General features: G+C 41.4%; 1 protein-coding gene across 1 annotated transcript in view; it reads left to right on the top strand.

Moving 5' to 3' along the window:
* Positions 1 to 2,789: 2,789 nt before the first annotated feature.
* Positions 2,790 to 20,991, top strand: part of LOC139918300 (uncharacterized) — a 29,879-nt gene continuing 11,677 nt past the window's right edge. The window contains exons 1-6 of the mRNA XM_078286057.1: positions 2,790 to 2,914; positions 9,184 to 10,975; positions 11,309 to 11,482; positions 11,939 to 12,112; positions 16,584 to 16,757; positions 20,192 to 20,365. Coding sequence (XP_078142183.1) covers positions 2,803 to 2,914; positions 9,184 to 10,975; positions 11,309 to 11,482; positions 11,939 to 12,112; positions 16,584 to 16,757; positions 20,192 to 20,365 — 2,600 coding nt within the window. The 5' untranslated portion in view covers positions 2,790 to 2,802. The remainder of the gene's footprint in view (positions 2,915 to 9,183; positions 10,976 to 11,308; positions 11,483 to 11,938; positions 12,113 to 16,583; positions 16,758 to 20,191; positions 20,366 to 20,991) is intronic.

The following is a 20,991-nucleotide window of genomic DNA, read 5'->3' as shown; positions in this document are numbered from 1 at the left end:
CAGATATTTTCAGCAAAATTGGCCCTCGCATCATATGTAGAGAAACACTGGTAACACACACAACAACATTAACAAAGTTTAGTTTGTGTTCAAATACACATGAACTGTATTAATTAATGTTGTTATACATATTTGTTTATAATATTAACTGTGTTTACATTAATTAAGCATGAACAGTGTCATTAACAAAGATGAGTTAATATTAATGGCACAATAAACAACTGTATTAAGTAATGTAGTTATACATGTTTGTTAATGCCAATGTATTGTCTAAATTGAAACCCTAACTTCATGTATTACTTAAACATTAACTAAAGTGATTAAGTCACAACAAGCATTACCTAACATGAATAGTGTGTTATTTGTGTGATGGCAAAAAGGATCTTTCAGTGAAGTATTATACAGACTTTTTTATGTAAGCTATAATGAATCTCATTCACAAGTGGTTCACAGAATCCTTTATCATATAATTTGGTAAATAATCATTACTTATGGGCAGTAGATTATATTGTACAATGGATGCCAGGTTATGTTTATGTTTTATAAGTAAGACATGAGAATATTAACGCTTGTATTTTGATATAGATTTATGAGTCGTTTTACTGTAAAGAGCTCGATTAATCAATCACTGTCCACAGAATGTGTTGTAAAGGGAAACTGAACAGGATTTTAACAAGGCTCATGTTAATATTTTATTTGGACAATGAAATTAATGAAATATTAAACCAGACAGAAACAAGTTGTTGTTTATGATTGACAGGTTAAATTATTTTTCTGTTGGATCTTTGTTATATTTGGTATTTTATTAATCTCACCATTCCAAGCATAACATTTTTATGTTTTCTACAATTGTTTCCCAGAATTAAAGGTTAAACATTTCTGTATTGATGGATCATCATGAATTGAGCTGTGACAGATTGAAATTGTCACACATCTCTTTTAAACTATTTGAATCGTTCGTCAACCAATTTAGGTTAATCACCTAGAACCAGCATCTCTGAGTTATTGTACTGAGCAAGTAAGTCTGATAATTTATTAATTGCACTAGAGACAGCTGAGGGTGGTCTGTAAACACCCACCACATTAATTGAATTATTACTAGATAAGTTAACTTTCAGAGCAATAAATTCGAAGGAATGCGGTACAGTGACAGCATTTAAAACATTAGCAGATAAACATGACTTCACACATATAGCGACACCACCCCCTCTTCCACTTGTCTATTCTGTACAAGTTATAGTTATGTAGGGAAACCTCAGAATTATGTATACTCTGTTTAAGCCAGGTTTCTGTCAGAACCAGGATATCAGGATATATTAAATATGATATATCTAACAATACCTAACAAAGATGAGAAATGAGAGGACAAATGTGAATATGAAGAAAAACATTATGTGAAATTACAGCTTACTGTAGGCTACAGGATTTGCAAATCCATGAAGAGAGTTAGCAGCCTTGGAGGACAGTCATCTCGTGCCCGCTTCTAGCAAACAGGAAGAGCCACTGCTCTGATTGGCTGGCCGTACTAGAGGGTCCGCCCCTCCTTTTCTGACAGAAAAAAGGAAGCAGCGTCTGTCAGATGAAGGAATAACGTTTCTTTGACTTGATCTGGATGTGAATTCACCAGGTAAGGACCCTACCAGGAAACATTAGACGTTTGGCCAATGAAGTAGGCTACGTGGTATTGTGTTATGTCTGTAGAACTGTCCCACCCAGCAACATGTAGTTGAAAAGACGTTACACGTCCGGTTTTAACTTAGCTGAAAGTGAAAGTCGAAAAGACGTCCTTTTCAACGTCTTGCAAACTAACGTTACTTAATTTTAACACAATTTAGAATTTGTTTAAAACCCATAGGCTACAAATGACAGTTGTACGGAGCGCCTCTGGGGTCACCTGGGAAAAAAAGACGTGGAAATCCGTACCCTCTCGGATTAGTAGGCTAAACAGTACTCCCGGGTAGCGCTTGTGCTTGAAATTGTCCGGGAGGAAGAAGAAGGCTCCGAAGCATAAGGTGATGAAGGCACTGAGCATGGGGAGAAGGATGAACTTCTCGGAGAGCCTCAACGTGGCCCTGTGGTGCGGGAAGGAGGAGGCGCCCGGCGACAGAGTGGGTATCCTGCGGCCCGGTTGGGGAGGGGGGTGGGGTGGGGTGGGGTGGGTTTACACCGGCCGAGTTACTCTATTATCTCATCCCCGCAACGGTGAGTCCAGAAACCGAGCCGGGCTGAGGTCCCTCAGTGAAGGAGTGACTGGTATCAATACACAGGATATGATGTTACTATCCCTTGTGCTTTGAGAGAAACGAAAACTTTTTAAGTGTTTTTAAAAAGATATTTAACAGTTCACAGTAGCCTAATAAAGGGAAATGGAAAGAGAAAAAAAGGGAATTAGACTGTGCTCTGACCTTGCTGAAGAAATGCAGATGTATACGAGTAATGTGTGTTTGTAATGAAGGGGCAGATATGATTAGACAATAGAACAAACATTGCCAATTACATTGTCTACCAATTACCCACATGTCTAAAACACTGGTATTTATGAGATGTGATGAGATGAATCTTAGTCATTCCTGTGGGGAAATTGCATAATCGGTCTTTGAGTTGAATATTTCCTCTGATTTTTACCAGGGAGCAACAATGGCGGCGCCTGTGCGGCTGCTCTCGGAAATTTTAATGGATTTGGGAGATGAAGAGCTAAAACATTTCAAGTGGTGCCTGCAGCAGGCTCACATCCTGAAAGGTTTCCCAGCCATCCCAAAAAGCCAACTGGAGAAGGCAGACAGGCTGGACACACTGGATCAGATGGTGCAGACCTACAGCGAAGACACTCTGGAGGTGACCATGATGGTTTTGAGGGAGATCAACAAGAATGATCTAGTGCAGCGTTTGTCAGACACCATCTCAGGACCCAAAGGTAAGTCATGGGAAGATTACAAAAATGTAAAAAAACATATATCTGGCACATTATGCAATCATGCATCACATAAAATAAACACTTTAAACCATCAATTAGGGCTGGGCGATAATTCAATATTATCGTTTATTGTCTTTCAGTGGAATCATATCGTGATGATATGAAGATATTTTAATATCGTGACACACATTTCTGCTGTCTAAATTGATGATGACAAGCAAATTTTACTTAAAAACTCTCATAAAATGAGGTATGGTAGGAATATTATTTGAATATTTCTGTTTTGTTTGACATCACACCTAACATTATCATTCGGTTCAATGAGATGAACATTAATTTGATTATTTAACGTGATTTTGCATACATGAACCATATCGTGATATATATTGATATCGAGAAAAATCCTTATGATTATCGTGATATTGATTTCAAACATATCGCCCAGCCCTACCATCAATTTATATAGGGTGTGTGCTGTATCAATTTTATGTGTACTTTTGTTGGTCTACATCCACATAATATATGTGTGAAGAGAGACAGGCGGCCTTTAGAGTGCCTGTGTTCATTATAGGTTTTATGTTATGCAGATGTCAGAAAAACAGCAAAACTGGCATATTTGTATTTATGTCATTTGGGTTTGGATTTTAATATACTTTTTTGATCCTCCCTGCAGTAGGTTGGGGTTAAGTATCTTGCTCAAAGGCTGATCCCAGTTGTGCACGATATAACAAGTAGACAAGTATGACACCACCTCCTACATCAATCAATCAATCAATCAATCAATGAGACTTTATTTGTATAGCATATTTAATGCAAGTGAATGCAGCTCAAAGTGCTTCACAACACAGATAAAAAGTGCAATGGAATAAAACAACCAGAAAAGAGATCATAATAATATATATATATATAATAAAAATGTAGGCCAGTGATCCCCAATAGGCCGCCGGTGGGCCGGACCCGCGCCGACCCATTGGCACTTACGTGAACCAAGGGCGGATATTTCATTTCACTGTTGGGGGGGACAATAAACAGAAAAAATTCTCCAGAGCAATTCCTGAAGGGGACACCAAAGGTGCCGCCAAAAGTACTGTTGTATTAAATGTATATAGAGGTCCATTATGAAACATTTCCATTAGGGATGCACCGATACCGATACTGGTATCGGTATCGGTGCCGATACCAGGCTAAAATGGAATATCGGTATCGGAGATTTTAACCAAGACTAAAATCTGATACCGAAAGCCATGAGTAACATGTAAGAAATAGGTTGCACATAGAAGCCTGTATTTCTCAAACAGTGGGAAAAACAAGGATTTTATCTCAACAATTTTGTCCATTGAACCCAAACTAAGGAAGTAAGCCTGCACTGTTCAGTAAAAGTAACGGATCAGATTGGTACTCAGTATCGGCCGATACTTAAACTTTCATACTCATAATCGGTATCGGCATTGAAAAAGTGGCGTCGGTGCATCCCTAATTTCCATAAGCACTTCGTTCCTTTCTTATGAAGATTTTATCAAATTGCCTTTGATATTACTGGGGTCTTTCTACTTGGCGTTTCGGTGTACTGAAAAATGATCGGATGTCTGTTTTTCTTTTCTCTGCCATTTGAACTGACCTGGCTGGCTGACAAATAGACACACACACACACACACACGCACACACCCCACACACACACACACACAGCATGCAGGTTATTTACAGTAGTAGGTGAGATGCAACACCCATTAACTGAACTAAAGCTAATATATGCCTAATTAGATTTAGTTTTCCCGAAAAAGCAGATCTCTAATGTTTTGCTGTCAATGTGTAAAAGTCCAGAACGCTATGAAGCCTGCCAGAAACTTACTTATATTTTAACATAATGTTTGTTGTAATTATGTCTTTTTTATTAATTAAGTCTTCATTTATTTCCAAAATTATGAACAAAATAACATAGTGGCAGCCATTTTACATGCAGTAAGAAAAAAATAATATACTTAGAACCTAATTACATAGGGTAAGTTAATCTTAAATATTATATTATAGAAATATTACTGTTACCATCTACAAAAGATAAAGTATTTTGGTATGAAAACCCGCATTTTAATTTAACCAAGTATCCTGTATCATAAATACATGTCTGGCATTTGTAACAAACCAAACCGCTTGAAAATCGGTCGAAAATTCAGTGAGTTATGAGGATTTTAATTGTGGATAGACCTCCTGCCTCCATACACACACATGCATTAGGAGACGCGGCTCGTGCCAACACGCTGACGCACGAGATTCAACCGCGAGGTAACGGAACAAAATGTAGTCTGGTTACAATTGTGAATGTGTTTTATTCTATTGAGTGATAGAAGTAAAGAAAAATGTCTGACACATCCTTTGTTTTAAGTTAACCTTTGCAAAGTAACTTCTTACTGGAGGTCTGCCACCACTGACACACTTCCAGAGATCCTCCACACACACTCGTACTGAGGGCTAATGTGTGTGTGTGGGGGTTCGGGGAGGCAGGTAGGCAGTGGACCAAACCACTGTGAGGCGTATGAGGGGGGGACTCAATCTTTCGAAACTTAAAAACGCATTGTTTTGCGTCTATAATTAGCACAGGTGCTTTCAATGCATATTATTATATTATTTAAAATTATATAGTTATGTTTACAATGATATATTGAGGGGGACAACTCTGTGTTAGTCCCAGGAAGGGGGGGTCCGGACCCCCCTGTCCCCCCCGTAATTTCCGCCCCTGCTACTACTACTACTACTACTAATAATAATAATAATAACAATAATAATAATAATAATAAGGGTAATAGCAGCAACAACAACATCTGCACATAAAACGTTTTGGCCCTTGGCTTGGCATGCTTGACATAATTTGGCCCTTGGGGAAAACTAATTGGGGAACCCTGATGTAGATTAATAAAAATAAAAAATAGACAATTTATATAAGATTATAACAAAAACTGTAAAAATGACAGGAAAGCTAGGCTAAACAGTTATGTTTTTAAGTTTTAGTGTCCACATTTTCTGTAGCCCTTAGATCCTCTGGCAGGCTGTTCCACCGGCTCGGACCATATAATGGCTAAAAACTGACTCGCCGTGGGTCCTATAGTTTGGCATTTAGGAACAGTTAAAGACCACTTCCAGAGGACCTGAGGGACCTAGATGGTTCATGTTTTAGCAGCATTTCTGACATGTAACCAGGTGCCAGTCCACTTAGAGATTTGAAGACCAGAACCTTAAAATCAATGCAGAAACTAATAGGTAACCAGTGCAGAGACTTAAGATCTGGGGTAATATGTGCTCTTCTCCTGGTCTTAGTTAATAGTCTAGCGGCTGAGTTCTGTAATAATTGTACTTGATTTTATTGCTTTTTTGGGAAGACAGGTTAGACCATTACACTAGTCGAGCCTGCTGGTAATAAATGTGTGCATCAATCTCTCAGTGATAGTCTGGGAGAGAAAAGGTCGTACCCTAGTAATATTCTTAATATGATAATAGGATGCCTTAATAACATTCCTAATGTGAGCCATAAAGTTAAAATCTGAATCAAATATAACACCTAAGTTTCTCACCTGAGTTAATGCTATGGATTGGAGCTTAGTAGGCAGTTTGTCTTTTCCCCAATAACCAGTAATTCTGTTTTATCTGTTTTATCTGGTTCAGTTGTAAAAAGTTTTTGGACATCCATGCCTTAATATTCCTAGTATATAAAACTAAAAAGTAAAGGGCCTAAAATTGAGCCTTGTGGAACACCACAAGTAAGTCCTTAACTTTTTGACACATTCCCATCAATGGCCACTAGGAAATCTCTGCCAGTGAGGTAAGACCTGAACCAATTAAGAACTGTGCCAGCGAGACCAACATGTCTATGGAGTCTGTCTAGGAGGTTAGAGTGGTTGACAGTGTCAAACTGCACTGCACTTAGACTGAGTAGTACAAGTATTGACAGTTTATTGGCATCCAGATTACACCTGAGGTAATTTTCAACCTTTACTAAACCCGTCTCAGTGCTATGATAGGTTCAAAAGCCAGAATGAACATTTTCTAGGGCATCTTTATGATTTAGAAAATCATTTAATTGTTTAACAACAATATTCTCTAAAATTTTGCTTAGAAATGGTAGATTAGATACTGGTCTAAAGTTGCTAAGTACTGAAGAGTCAAGATTGCTTTTTTTGCGGAGTGGTTTTATCATAGTAGCCTAAAGTGCAGTGCATCCAGTGGGTTGATGGTCTGGGAGAGCGGTGGGAATTGATCCTCACCAAGGGCTTTGGCAGATGGGTCCTGGGCTGGAAGTGTTGAGGTGTTGTCAAATTAAATGTTGCGTCACCACTTTGTTCATAATCCCGGTAAAGAAGATCATCAAGGGTATTAGGGTTTTCATACAATCATTACTAATGCATGTGTATTGTCTGAAAAGTTTTCTCCAAAGTAGTTTACATACATAAACATGACAAACAGCAGAAAGTGAGAAGGAATGCAGCTAGCTGCTTCCTTAACACAAAACTTGGCAAAGCAACCAGTAAAGCACAGCTAGCAGAGCTTTATGGGAATTATCAGCATAGTGTGAACGTGTCTAAAATTAAGGAATCAGATTGGTTGCATGAAACTCCCTCTTGAGTAATAATAAAGCTACCTTATACCTTATACCTGCACTCAGGACCTGCTTATCTGCCCACCAGTAATGAGCTGAATAGATTCCATGGATTTGTGAATGTGTACATTTTTATTTTATTTTATTTATTTTTATTACACTGGATTAACACCACTTAGTCACTTTGGACAGTGAGACACTTTCTAATCATTTTATATTGTTTATGTATATTGCATATATCCTTTCTGCACTGTTTTCATTTTTGTTATTTTTATTACCTTATTACCTTCCCTGTACTTTGTTCTGCTATTGTACTCAGTAGTCGATTTGTACACAAATTTCAAGGGGGATGGTGGGGTTTTATGGAGACAAACAATTTGATAGTGGCGAAGACTGCGTGGAGGGTGGGGGACCAGCTGTTTACCCTTTTGTTTATATTGTAACAGCACAAAGGTAATTCTATATTCAAAAGACATGCAAGTTAGGGATGTTAGGTGTCAGATACTCCTGCCAATGCCCTTAACCAAGGCACTGTAGCTCTCTATAGTTATCAAACCTCTACTCATGCTCGCTTCTGCTTGCTTTGCCTCTGCTGCATCGTCTATTAAAACATCAACCTGAACCTGGTGTGTGTGTGTGTGTGTGTGTGTGTGTGTGTGTGTGTGTTTACATTTGTTTCAGCCTTAGCAGTTATCTATTTCCTTTACCAGCATAGATTACCACCCAAAGCAGTAATCAAATTATGAGCCACTGCACAAAATTCAGCACATACTAGAGTAAACGCCTTTGTGTCCCATGATCCTTAGTCAAATTTTATTTGAGCTTACGTGAGAACGACACACAAAGGGCTTCCTCCCTTTGACGGTGATTACCTGCCACTACACACAACATGCCACAACAAAATTCGAACTAGGTTAATCTTGATTTCCCATTTATTTTGTTGCCTGGCAACACCCCGTTCAGGATGAAATGTAGCCTAATGTACGGCCTAATGTTTTGTTTATTTTTCTTCATTAATATAATTTTGGTGTTAAAATGTCAACTAGCTACCTAATCTCTGTTTAATCTCTGTTTCTCTTTTGCCCCGCTTCAAACAGTGTAGGCTAAATTATAGAAAATAATCATTATGACTCCTGACGTTTCTCACACCTGTAGTTTTCTTCTTTTTGAAGAAGTCCCGCAGATCTACCTGCCCACCAGCCCATTTATAATAGCCAAAATAATATCCTCAAGGTGTCATAGCCGCGTTGCAGGTTTTGTTGTGCCATCAACCAATAAAAAAACATGCATCTGTATCAATGCAGGTGCATGTGACCCCCCGCCCTCGGATTTGCTGAAAACTCCAGATGTGCTATATTCTCTAAAATTATTAAATATCAATAAAAAAGTGGCTTACACATTTCTTGATTAAATGATATCTTTGTGCCATAAAGAGGGATGAAAGGGGGATGGCAGTGTTACAAAGGGGATGGTTTTTGACTATTTTTATTTCAAGGGGGGTGGCATCCCCTCACATTCCTCCTCAAATTGACTACTGAATGTACTGTACATTGCTGCTGTGACACCCAAATTTCCCCTAGGGGATCAATAAAGTGCATCTTAATCTTAATTTACCAGGAAATGTTTACATTACTCCTACTTTCTATAACATCCTCTAACTGATGTCATCTGTTTATTCATTCAGAGATTCATGCTGAGTGCCAGCGTAAACTCAAATCCAACCTGAAGAAGAAGTTTCAGCGTTTGTTTGAGGGAATCAGAAAATCAGGAAAGTGGACACTTCTGAATGAGTTCTACACAGAGCTCTACATCACAGAGGAAGAGACTGGAGAGGTCGATAATGAACATGAGGTCAGACAGATTGAAACAGCATCCTGGAAACCAGTGAGACAAGAGAACACAATCAAAAGTGAGGATATCTTTAAACCCTTACGTGGAAAAGATGAATCAATCAGGGTAGTGATGACAAAGGGAGTGGCTGGCATTGGGAAAACAGTCTTAACACAGAAGTTCACTCTGGACTGGACTGAAGACAAAGCCAACCAGGATATACAGTTCACATTTCCATTTACTTTCCGAGAGCTGAATTTGCTGAAATACAAAAAGTACAGCTTGGTGAAACTTCTTCATCACTTCTTTAATGAAACCAAAGAAGCAGGAATCTACAGGTTTGAGAAGTTCCAAGTTGTTTTCATCTTCGACGGTCTGGATGAGTGTCGACTTCCTCTAGACTTCCACAACAATGAGACTCTGACTGATGTTACAGAGTCGACCTCAGTGGACGTGCTGCTGACAAACCTCATCAAGGGGAAACTGCTTCCCTCTGCTCGTCTCTGGATAACCACACGACCTGCAGCAGCCAATCAGATCCTTCCTGATTATGTTGACATGGTGACAGAGGTGAGAGGGTTCACTGACTCACAGAAGGAGGAGTACTTCAGGAAGAGATTCAGAGATGAGGAGCAGGCCAGCAGAATCATCTCCCACATCAAGACATCACGAAGCCTCCACATCATGTGCCACATCCCAGTCTTCTGCTGGATCACTGCTACAGTTCTGGAGCATGTGTTGAAAACCAGTGAGAGAGGAGACCTGCCCAAGACCCTGACTGAGATGTACATCCACTTCCTGGTGGTTCAGTCCAAACAGGGGAACATCAAGTATCATGGCAGAGCTGAGACAGATCTAGTCTGGAATACAGAGAGCAGGAAGATGATTCTATCTCTGGGAAAACTGGCTTTTGACCAGCTGCAGAAAGGCAACCTGATCTTCTATGAAGCCGACCTGACAGAGTGTGGCATTAATATCAGAGCAGCCTCAGTGTACTCAGGAGTGTTCACACAGATCTTTAAAGAGGAGTGTGGGCTGTACCAGGACAAAGTGTTCTGCTTTGTCCATCTGAGCATTCAGGAGTTTCTGGCTGCTGTTTATGTCTTTCTGTCATTCATCAACACTGGTGTCAATCTACTGTCAGAAGCCTCTTGGTGGTCTAAGTCATTCAGAGACAAATCTGCAGTAAAATACCTCTACCAGAGTGCTGTGAACAAGGCCTTACAGAGTCCAAATGGACACCTGGACTTGTTCCTACGCTTCCTCCTGGGACTTTCACTGCAGACCAATCAGACTCTCCTACGAGGCCTGCTGACACAGACAGGAAGTAGCTCAAAGACCAATCAGAAAACAGTCCAGTACATCAAGAAGAAGATCAGAGAGAGTCCCTCTCCAGAGAGAAGCATCAATCTGTTCCACTGTTTGAATGAGCTGAAGGATCATTCTCTAATGGAGGAGATCCAACAGTACCTGAGTTCAGGAAGTCTCTCCACAGAGAAACTCTCCCCTGCTCATTGGTCGGCTCTGGTCTTCATGTTACTGTCATCAGAAGAGAAGCTGGACGTGTTTGACCTGAATAAATACTCTGCTTCAGAGGAGGCTCTTCTGAGGCTGCTGCCAGTGGTCAAAGCCTCCAATAAAGCTTGGTAGGTGGACAGATAACTGTATATATTAACTTGCATTTATTATTTGCATTTATTTGCATTATTTGCACTATATCTATTGTCTCTTTTGTTGTATATTATATGCACTACCTTTATTCTATGTTAGTAGCTATTTCCTTTATTTCTTTATTACTTTATTACCTGTACTTGACATACTTTACTTCTTTGGCATTGTCTGTCAATTGCTGCTGTGGCACCTGAATTTCCCCAAGGGGATCAATAAAGTGCTATCTTCTCTTATTATTTTTTATGTTAGTACAAAATGGAAAACATTTTTAAAGTTCTTGTTTCTCTTCATCACTAATGCTTCTTCAGGCTGAGTCTATGTAAGCTGTCGGAGAGAAGCTGTGAAGCTCTGGCCTCAGTTCTCAGCTCCCAGTCCTCTAGTCTGAGAGAGCTGGACCTGAGTAACAACGACCTGCAGGATTCAGGAGTGGAGCTGCTGTCTGCTGGACTGGAGAGTCCACACTGCAGACTGGAATCTCTCAGGTTGTGGTAGCAACCTTTCATACTACTTTCTATCCCCTATGAATTGTTTTCTGCTTTCTATCAGTATATTTCATTATTGCCCCTACTTGCTGTCTCTGTTGTTCAGACCTAAAATACCAAAAAGGATTTCTAAGATTCTGCAGCAAACTGATCCAAGAACTGACAAACTGACCAAATGAAAGCACAAAACACATCATTGGATCATTTGTTGTTTGGAATGGTGACCGCTGCAGTTTTTACTCAACTAAAATCACATTATCACACCCAACATCAGAGCAGATAGTGATTATCTGACATGTATCTTGTTTTAAACAGGAAGTTTACACAGAGCTTGGTGGTCTTTTTTAGAAAATCCTACAAAACTAGGCAAAATTAATTCTCAGTAATAAATAAACTATACTTCAATGGAAGAAAACTTAATTGTGTGTGTGTGTGTGTGTGTGTGTGTATGTGCAGGCTGTCAGGCTGTCTGGTCACAGAGAAAAGCTGTGCCTCTCTGGCCTCAGTTCTGAGCTCCAACCCCTCCCATCAGAGAGAGCTGGACCTGAGTAACAACAACCTGCAGGATTCAGGAGTGAAGCTGCTCTCTGCTGGACTGAAGAGTCCACACTGTAGACTGGAAACTCTCAGGTCAGGATTCCTCAACCTGGTCAACACATGACCATTTAAATCCTGCTTTACATACAGGTTAACATCAGTGAACAGATTCCTAACCTCTGTAGGATTTTCTCTGCTCTTATGATTTTCAACCCAGTTGTGGTGGCAACATTTCACACTACTTTCTATCCCCTATGAATTGTTTTCTGCTTTCTATCAGTATATTATTGCCCCTCCTTTCTGTCTCTATTACACCCTTCTTACACCAAAATTAGCGCGTATATGCAGGTTTTTTAAACGTGGGTAAACCCGCTAAAAATAGGCGATTGACTCCTTTCACATTGCCAGTAGACGAGTTTACCGCTTCGTTTTTTTTCTGGTGTGTCACGTTGAACGTCACGAACGCGCCGGAAAACAAGGTTAGCAAACCATAGAAAGCAGCATGGAGGCCAGTAACAATGTTACGGTGGTTACTTTTTTATATCTTCAGTCTCTCGTTCAAACTCAACGCCGACTGCACGGTGCCATGCCATTGTTACGACGGCCCATTATTCCGAATTTTCTCCCCTCGTTTCTCAAACAAACAGAAGCACATGGCTAATTATTATGCAGAATGACGTCATCGGACCGGGTGCAAGGGAGGAAGCTGGCTGTCGGACCTCGCGGTCGGATATTTACTCTAACAACACTTCCCTGGTTGGAATTATGCAGCGTTCCATGCAGCAGTGATATTACCGTGGTAGTGAGTGCTTAATCCCCTAAGAAGAACAAGCTACTCACGTTTTCTTTATGGACGCACATGGTCTGATGTTTGGAGCAGCCGAGTGGTGTAGTTGGTAAGTTACCGGACGTCAGTTCCGACAGCCATATATATAAAAAAATAAAATAAATAACAATAAATAATGTTCCTGCCTGGCTATTTACGTGCCAACGTCCGGAACTTCAACGCGCGTCATAGCGTCGCGCCTGAAAAGGGGCGAAAATTAACGTGTCCACCCGGGTGTCATGTTTCCATCACTGCCGATCGGAGCTGTAGCCGATAAATACCCGTGACTATTGCAGAGTCCTTTGACCCGGGAATGAATGCCGATTGTACCCTTTCACACTGAAGACAAAAGCCAGATGTTAGTGGGTGTTAGTGGGTTTTTTGTCCAGTGTGAAAGGGGCGGGGGGAGATCTAAAATACAAAAAAGGATTTCTAAGATTCTGCAGCAAACTGATTTTTGTTGTTTGGAATGGTGACGGCCTTGAAGGTATGGAAGGAAATGGCGAAGGGCAAGATGGACCGCCTTCAGCTCCAGAATATTGATTTGCTGGGCTGTGCAAGGACCGTGCTTGCGCCATTCCCTGAGCACTGCCCCCCAACCTGTCAATGAAGCATCTGTTGTCACCAGCTGGCGATGCGTCATTGGGCCCAGTACACTCCCTCTGCCAATATTTGCCCTGCTCTCCCACCAATGGAGGGCTAACCGTAACCGTCTGGTGACAAGCACAGTGGCCTGCAGGTGACTCTTGGGGCTCAATCCTAGACCCAGGAGACACCTCTGCAGCGGGCGCATGTGCAAGAGGAATGGAATAGAACAGACTGGACTGATGATGCCATGAGCCCCAGGAGGCGGAGACACAGCCTCCATGTAATCTTGGCCCCCAGCCTGAAATGTGAGAGGCAAGCCCCGAGGGACAGCTGCCTTTCTTGTGTCAATGTCAATAGCACAGTCTGGGAATGCACTACTAGGCCCAGGAACTGCGTCCTCTGTGAAGGCTCCAGCCTGCTCTTGTCTCGATTGAGACGCAGGCCTAGGTGCTGTAAGTGTTCCAGGAGTAGGGACAAATGAGCTCGACATTGGTCCTCCGAACACGCACACAGGAGCCAGTCATCCAGATAATTTGGAATCCTGATTCCTCTCTGTCGCAGAGGCGACAGAACTGCCTCTATGCAACTGGTAAAGGTGCGGGGAGCCAGGGAGATCCCAAATGGTAGGACATGGAATTTGTATGTCTTGCCGTCGAAGACAAACCTGAGGAATCGCCAGTGCCCTTCCAAGATAGGAATCTGGAAATAGGCATCCTTTAAGTCTATGGTGACAAACCAGTCCCCTCTGCAGATGGATTGTCTCACCCTCGGGACTGTCAGCATTTTGCATGGCAGATGACGGAGATATTTGTTGAGTCCCCTGAGGTCTAAAATGGGGCAGAGATTCCCATCCTTCTTCGGGATGAGAAAATACCTGGAATAGAAACCAGCCTGCCCGTTGCCTTGTGGTACCTCTCTGATGGCCCCCTTCCCCAACAGAGTGGAAACTTCGGCCTGGAGCACTGTCTTTTGGATCCACCACCGTGAAGACTGTTGGGGTCCTTGAGGTTGGTGGTCGACGAGCAAATTGAATATGATACCCCTAGGTCATGGTTGAAAATACCCAGGGGCTCGCACCCAGTGCCCTCCAAGCTGCAAGACGTGCCCGAGCTAGGTGGAGGCAGGCTGGGTCTGGTATGGCGTCAGGAGCGAGGCGGGGGCTTGGGCCGCCTCTTTCCCTGAGACCCCTCGCTCTGCTTGCCTTTACCCCTACCTCTGCCACACTTAGCTTCTATGGTACCCCTCAGGTCACCAGAGCCCCAGCTTGGCCCTTGTGTCTGTGCAGGGGACCTGGCCAACTGTCCAGTCCCCTGCCACCTGTGGCGCCCGACCAGTGCACTGGAAACCTCCCGGGCACAGTGACGTGCTCCCTGGGCCTGCTGCAACATAGCATTAGCCCCAGAACCAAACATGGCTGAGGGATCAACCGGCAACCTCAAAAGGTAGCTCTGGTCCTCTGGTTGCAATCCAGACTGGGACAACCATAAATGGCGCCTCGTCACCCAGAGAGACGGTACACCCTTCCCAGCAGCCGCCGCCTGCTCCTTCATCAACTGTGCCATGACAGATGAAACAAGCTGCAGCTCAGAGACAAGGTTTGCACTGTGCCTGGCATCCAGCTCATGTGCCAGCAGCCGGTGATCCAGCGCCAATATGGACCCAGTATTAGCCAGCTGTGCCTGAACTGCTATAGTCCTATGCACCTTAGCTAGCAAGGTGTCCAACATCCTGCATCCCTTAGTCGGGCAACTAGTTTTCCCCAACACAGAGCCAGAAGGGAACATGAGAGTCGCAATGGTCTGGTTGACCAGAAATGGAGCAGGCTGTGCCTCCATCCCATCATCGAAGCGTGATGGAGTAGGTGCCTGGCTATCGTGGGGTCAACCCCCAATGCCTGGGCCGCTCTTTTAATCAGCCCTCTGAATTGGCGGAGCTCGCGGCCCCGCTCCCCCTCCTACGGTTCAGGGGCAGCCTCCCCTTGCCCTGGAGAGAGCTCGCTGTCTGAAGAGTGAAACCCTACCACATCCACCTCTTCAACTTCCTCCTGCTCCTCAACCGAAGCCTCAGCCTCGACCCTTGTATCACCCAAAAAGGACCTGAGTGAGGGAACAGTAAGGGGGTTCATTGAATCACACCCAAACTCCACCCCCCTAAGGCGTTTAGCCTGCCGGGGCCCAGTGGGTGTAGCAACCTGTTTACGCTTTCCCCCAAATACACAGTAACGGGCCTCCAAAGACCGTGCTGGGAAAATAAAACAATTCATACAGGAGGAAGGGTTCTCCCAAGCTAAAGAGGCGTGGTTCTCTCCAAGACACAGCACACATCTATCATGTCCATCCTCTATGGGCATCTGTATGCCACAACCCACACAGTTATGGCCACCTAGGTTTGCCATCTCGCCAAATCTTGCAGGAGGCATCAGTTCCCGCAAGAGCGCGAACACGGAAGTACCTGCCAGTAAAATGAGCAGCAAGGCAGCCGCACAGTTACCTGCTACCTCGCAAGCACTCCCGATTACTGTGTGTTTTGTGTTTATTTCTTTATTTTCCCCACAACACCGCGTACCACCGCTTCCACCGCTCTGGGTTCGGCTGTAGTCTCTGTACCTATGACGCATTAACCCCTCTGTCAGAGTAATACACCAGGTAACGTTACGTAGGAAGTGGCCGGCAAGGAACTGAATGCCGACAGCACGGCAAACTCCGGTTTCCACAGAACCCCCAAACACAGCCCAATCTATGGAGAAAACAGCCACCCCGAGAGGCACTTTCCTACAACTCTCTCTTACACACGATAAGTGGCAAAGACTGTCTTCTCACTCTATCTTTTCTCTTGTAGTATCAGCACACACGCCAACCTGCTCTCGTGGAATCAAAATGATCAGTGATAGTGTGGCGCACAGATGCTCTTATACTGTCATCAGCCACCTCACAGGTGGTTTGTCTTAAAGAAATTATCCACGTCACCTGACCCAGTGGGTCAGTCCCCATACATATGGAATATGTAACTGGGTGGAGAGATAGTCTCGATACGATAGAGAACCCTGTGTACAAAAGCAGGCAAAATTAATTATCAGTAATAAACAATAAATAAACTATACATCAGTGGAAGAAAACTTAATTGTGTGTGCGTGTGTGTGTGTGTGTGCAGGCTGTCAGGCTGTTTGGTCACAGAGGAAGGTTGTGCTTCTCTGGCCTCAGTTCTCAGCTCCCAGTCCTCTAGTCTGAGAGAGCTGGACCTGAGCTACAACAACCTGCAGGATTCAGGAGTGAAGCTGCTCTCTGCTGGACTGGAGAGTCCACACTGCAGACTGGAAACTTTCAGGTCAGGATTCCTCAACCTCTCTCAACACATGACCATTTAAATCCTGCTTTACATACAGGTTAACATCAGTGAACAGATTCTTAACCTGTGTGGGATTTTCTCTGCTCTTATGATTTTCTTTTCTTTTTTTTCTTTTTTATTCAGAGTTTCAAATAATTACAAACATACAGACCACCAATGACAGAGGAAACATACAGACACTAACATACACACAGGCAAAAGGGGAAAAAAACGGTGAAAACCACAGTGCAATTACAATATATTGTATATAGGAATTATGCAATTGATTGCAGTTGAATCCAATATGAGATGAAATGGCATCAAAACAGTCCACAGAAATGCCAATGTCAGTTACGGCAAGAACATCAGGAATTCTAATAAAGAGGGTACTCAATCATCCACAATAAAGATTGTCCAAAATATACATATAAACACATGCTACTGTAAAGTACAAAATTATCAAAATTACAGATACAAAATAAAGGTGCTTGCAAGCATTATTATTATTATTATTATTATTATTATTATTATTATTATTTATTTATTTATTTATTTATTTATTTATTTATTTATTTTATTATCTTTTTGAAAACACACATATACATACACACATATAACTCATTCCCCATATCTCCAATCCACCCCCCACGTTAACAAAACAGACAAAACAAGGCAAGGAAAGCACAACATGATGAGATATAACACTCGTGACAATGTGGAGGGAAAAGCAAAAGGTTAGTCAGTGGAGTAATGTGGGTCAAGCCTACTCCCAACAATCAGGGATCCCCACATATCATATCCTCAAGATATAAAAACAAAACAAAAAAACAAACAGACAAACAAAACAACACAACACAAACTAGTGCACTCAGATCCTGCCGTTGTCATAGTCACTGACATTGGTGTAAGAGGTTCTTGAAGTCAAATTCTGTATGAGATTGCCATATTTTTAAAACGTCTGAGGATCTGCCTTTACTCTTGCAATAAATTTTATCCAATGTAAGGTAGCTTGAGAATTCATTCCACCAGTGGGCTATTACTGTGGGTATGGATACTTTACAATTTAAAGCTATGCACTTCCTAGCTGCCAACAAGGCAAGATCTATGTACCTGCTTTCCTACTTGTCAGATATACTAGTTCCCAAAAGACATAAACGAGGTGAAAAGGGAATAGATACATGTAAACATCGTGATATTATCTTGGTAACAGAGTTCCAAAATAAAGAAAGTAAATTACATGACCAAAACGTGAAAAAATGTCACTTTTTGTTTCTTACAACGCCAACAGAGAAATGATATCTCACTGTTTCTCTGGAGTATAGTAAACCCCATGTACCATCTTAAATAGAGCTAGTTTATGTCTTAGATTGTAAGAGCATTTATGAACTTTTCTACAAATAAAAGACCAATCCTCCTGATGTATTTCCATATGAAGATTTTGTTCCCACTTCTGTCTTAAATCTATCTGTATTTACTACTTTATTTCAATAAGAGCATTATAAATCTTCGAGGTAACTTTTTTCTTATTATTTTCCCTATTGTTTAATATGACATCAATTTTGATGGTTTAGGTTCTTGAAAAGAACCTTGCTCAGTATTTACCAAGTGTCTGGAAAAAATCTAAATAATTGGGAAGAGGGAACTCCATATTTATGTTGAAATTGAGTAAATGAGAGAAAGGTCCCATTTTCAGACAGATGAGAGATTTCCCTTATACCTTTATCATGCCACGGTTTGAACGTATCATCTTTACAACATGAGAGACTTGGATTTTTCCAAATTGGGGAGAAAGGAGAAAGAGGATTGTTGTAACCTAACAATTTATGGGACAATTTCCAGATACGGAGGCTGTTTAGTATAGCAGGATTCTTGGTGATTTTATCCACTTCTCAGAGATCAATGTATGGTAAATGTTCCAAGTTGTACGGATAAATATCCAAGGATTCTATTCTTTTCCATGAGCATTAAGTATTTAAAAACCATTGTTTAATCTGAGTAAATTGAGCTGACAAAAAATAATAATAAAAGTTGGGAAGCTTCAGGCCACCAGTGTCATATTGTAAATACAGCACTGTCATACAAACCCGTGGGGATTTGTTGTTCCAAATAAAGGAAGACAGCAGACTCTGTACCCTTTTAAAAAATGATTGTGGTGGTATAGTCGGAAGATTTTGAAATAAATATAAAAAATTTGGCAAAACAGACATTTTAACTATGTTGACTCTATGGGAAGCTGACCAATTATCTTTAATTCCTCCAATATTTTATTAACTGCTGGAAGGTAATTCAAACGAAGAGTCTTCCGATTTTCTAAGAATGAAGATACCTAAGTACTTAACACATTTAATGGACCAGTTCCAATTGAGTTGATTCTTCAGTGATTTATAGTCAAAGTTGGAAATTGGCATTATCTCGGTTTTACCCGTTAACTTTGTAGCCTGATAACTTTTCAATTAAAGATAAAATAAACGCTATTGAGTTTACAGGGTCATGGTCTAACCCTAAGATACAACAAGATATCGTCAGCATACAAAGATATAACATGCTCCTCATTCCCAATCATAACACTTTTAATGTGTTCATGAGATCTAATCATTGCAGCTAACGGTTCGATAGCAATGGCAAACAGTGCAGGTGACGTTGGGCAACCTTGTCTTGTGCCTCTTGCCACTGACAGGCTCAGATTGTTATTATAAGTGTCTGACAGCATTATGGAAAGGCCCTACAGAGAAATGAAACATTTTTCTTCTTTTCCAAGTCTCGCTCAAGTCTCGTGAGAGTTGAGTTGTTGCAGGAAGTTACACACAGACCGGATCAAGCGAAAGGTAAAGAAAAACGTTTAATTTCTCTGTAGGGTCCTTTCCATAATGTTGTCAGACACTTATAATAACAATCTGAGCCTGTCAGTGGCAAAAACAAGAACTTTTAGTGGACGTACATTGACGGTGCGATTTTCCCCGTCGGATTACATTGCAGCCTGTTTTGCGGCTGCCGGCTGAAGCAATCTCGCTCAATACTGGACCAATTTCAAAAATTGTTGTCCCCTTTAGTCACTTAGACACCAAAAGATGGGAAAATAGGGTCCAGGTTGAAAAATACCGAAGTTACCCTTTAAGTGTGTCCTATATTAGCAATGGGCATCCTGAGCTGTTTTTGGTGTGCCTCAATAAAGGTTTCTAAGTGAGCATCACTGCAGTTTTTACTAAAATTAAATCACATTATCACACCTAACATCAGAGCAGATAGAGCTTGGTGGTCTTTTTCAGAAAATCCGTGTACAAAAGCAGGCAAAAATAATTCTCAGTATTAAACAATAAATAAACTATACATCAATGGAAGAAAACTTACTTGTGTGTGTGTGTGTGTGTGTGTGTGTGTGTGTGTGTGTGTGTGTGTGTGTGTGTGTGTGTGTGTGTGTGTGTGTGTGTTTGCAGGCTGTCAGGCTATGTGGTTACAGAGGAAGGTTGTGCTTCTCTGGCCTCAGTTCTCAGCTCCCAGTCCTCTCATCTGAGAGAGCTGGACCTGAGCTACAACGACCTGCAGGATTCAGGAGTGAAGCTGCTCTCTGCTGGACTGGAGAGTCCACACTGTAGACTGGAAACTCTCAGGTCAGGATTCCTCAACCTCTCTCAACACATGACCATTTAAATCTTGCTTTACATACAGGTTAACATCAGTGAATAGATTCCTAACCTGTGTAGGATTTTCTTTGCTCTTATAATTTTCTTTTTTTTTTTTTCTTTTTTTTTTCACAGTTTCAAATAATTACAAACATACAGACCACCAATGACAGAGGAAACATACAGACACTAACATACACACATACTAGGAGGAGAAAGGAAGAAAAAAAAAAACACAGTGCAATTACAATATATATAAGAATTATGCAATTGATTGCAGTTGAATCCAATATGAAATGAATTGGCATCAAAAACAGTCCACAAAAATGCCAATGTCAACTACAGCAAGAACATCAGGAATCCTAATAAAGAGGGTACTCAATCATCCACAATAAAGATTATCCAAAATATACATACAAACACACATGCTACCGTACTATTGGTACAAAATTATCAAAATTACAGATACAAAATATAGGTGCTTGGAAGCATTATTATTTTTATGGACAGTTTACTGTTGTGTAAAAGGATCTCTGGGATTAATAGGCTAAAGAATTTCCCACTTGGTCCCACAGCCCAGTGGAGCCATGATCAAGATCCTTTAACACCCCGGC

The sequence above is a fragment of the Centroberyx gerrardi genome, chromosome 10 (assembly GCF_048128805.1).
Source record: "Centroberyx gerrardi isolate f3 chromosome 10, fCenGer3.hap1.cur.20231027, whole genome shotgun sequence".
NCBI lineage: Eukaryota > Metazoa > Chordata > Actinopteri > Beryciformes > Berycidae > Centroberyx > Centroberyx gerrardi.
This window is presented reverse-complemented; position numbering and strand designations above follow the sequence as displayed.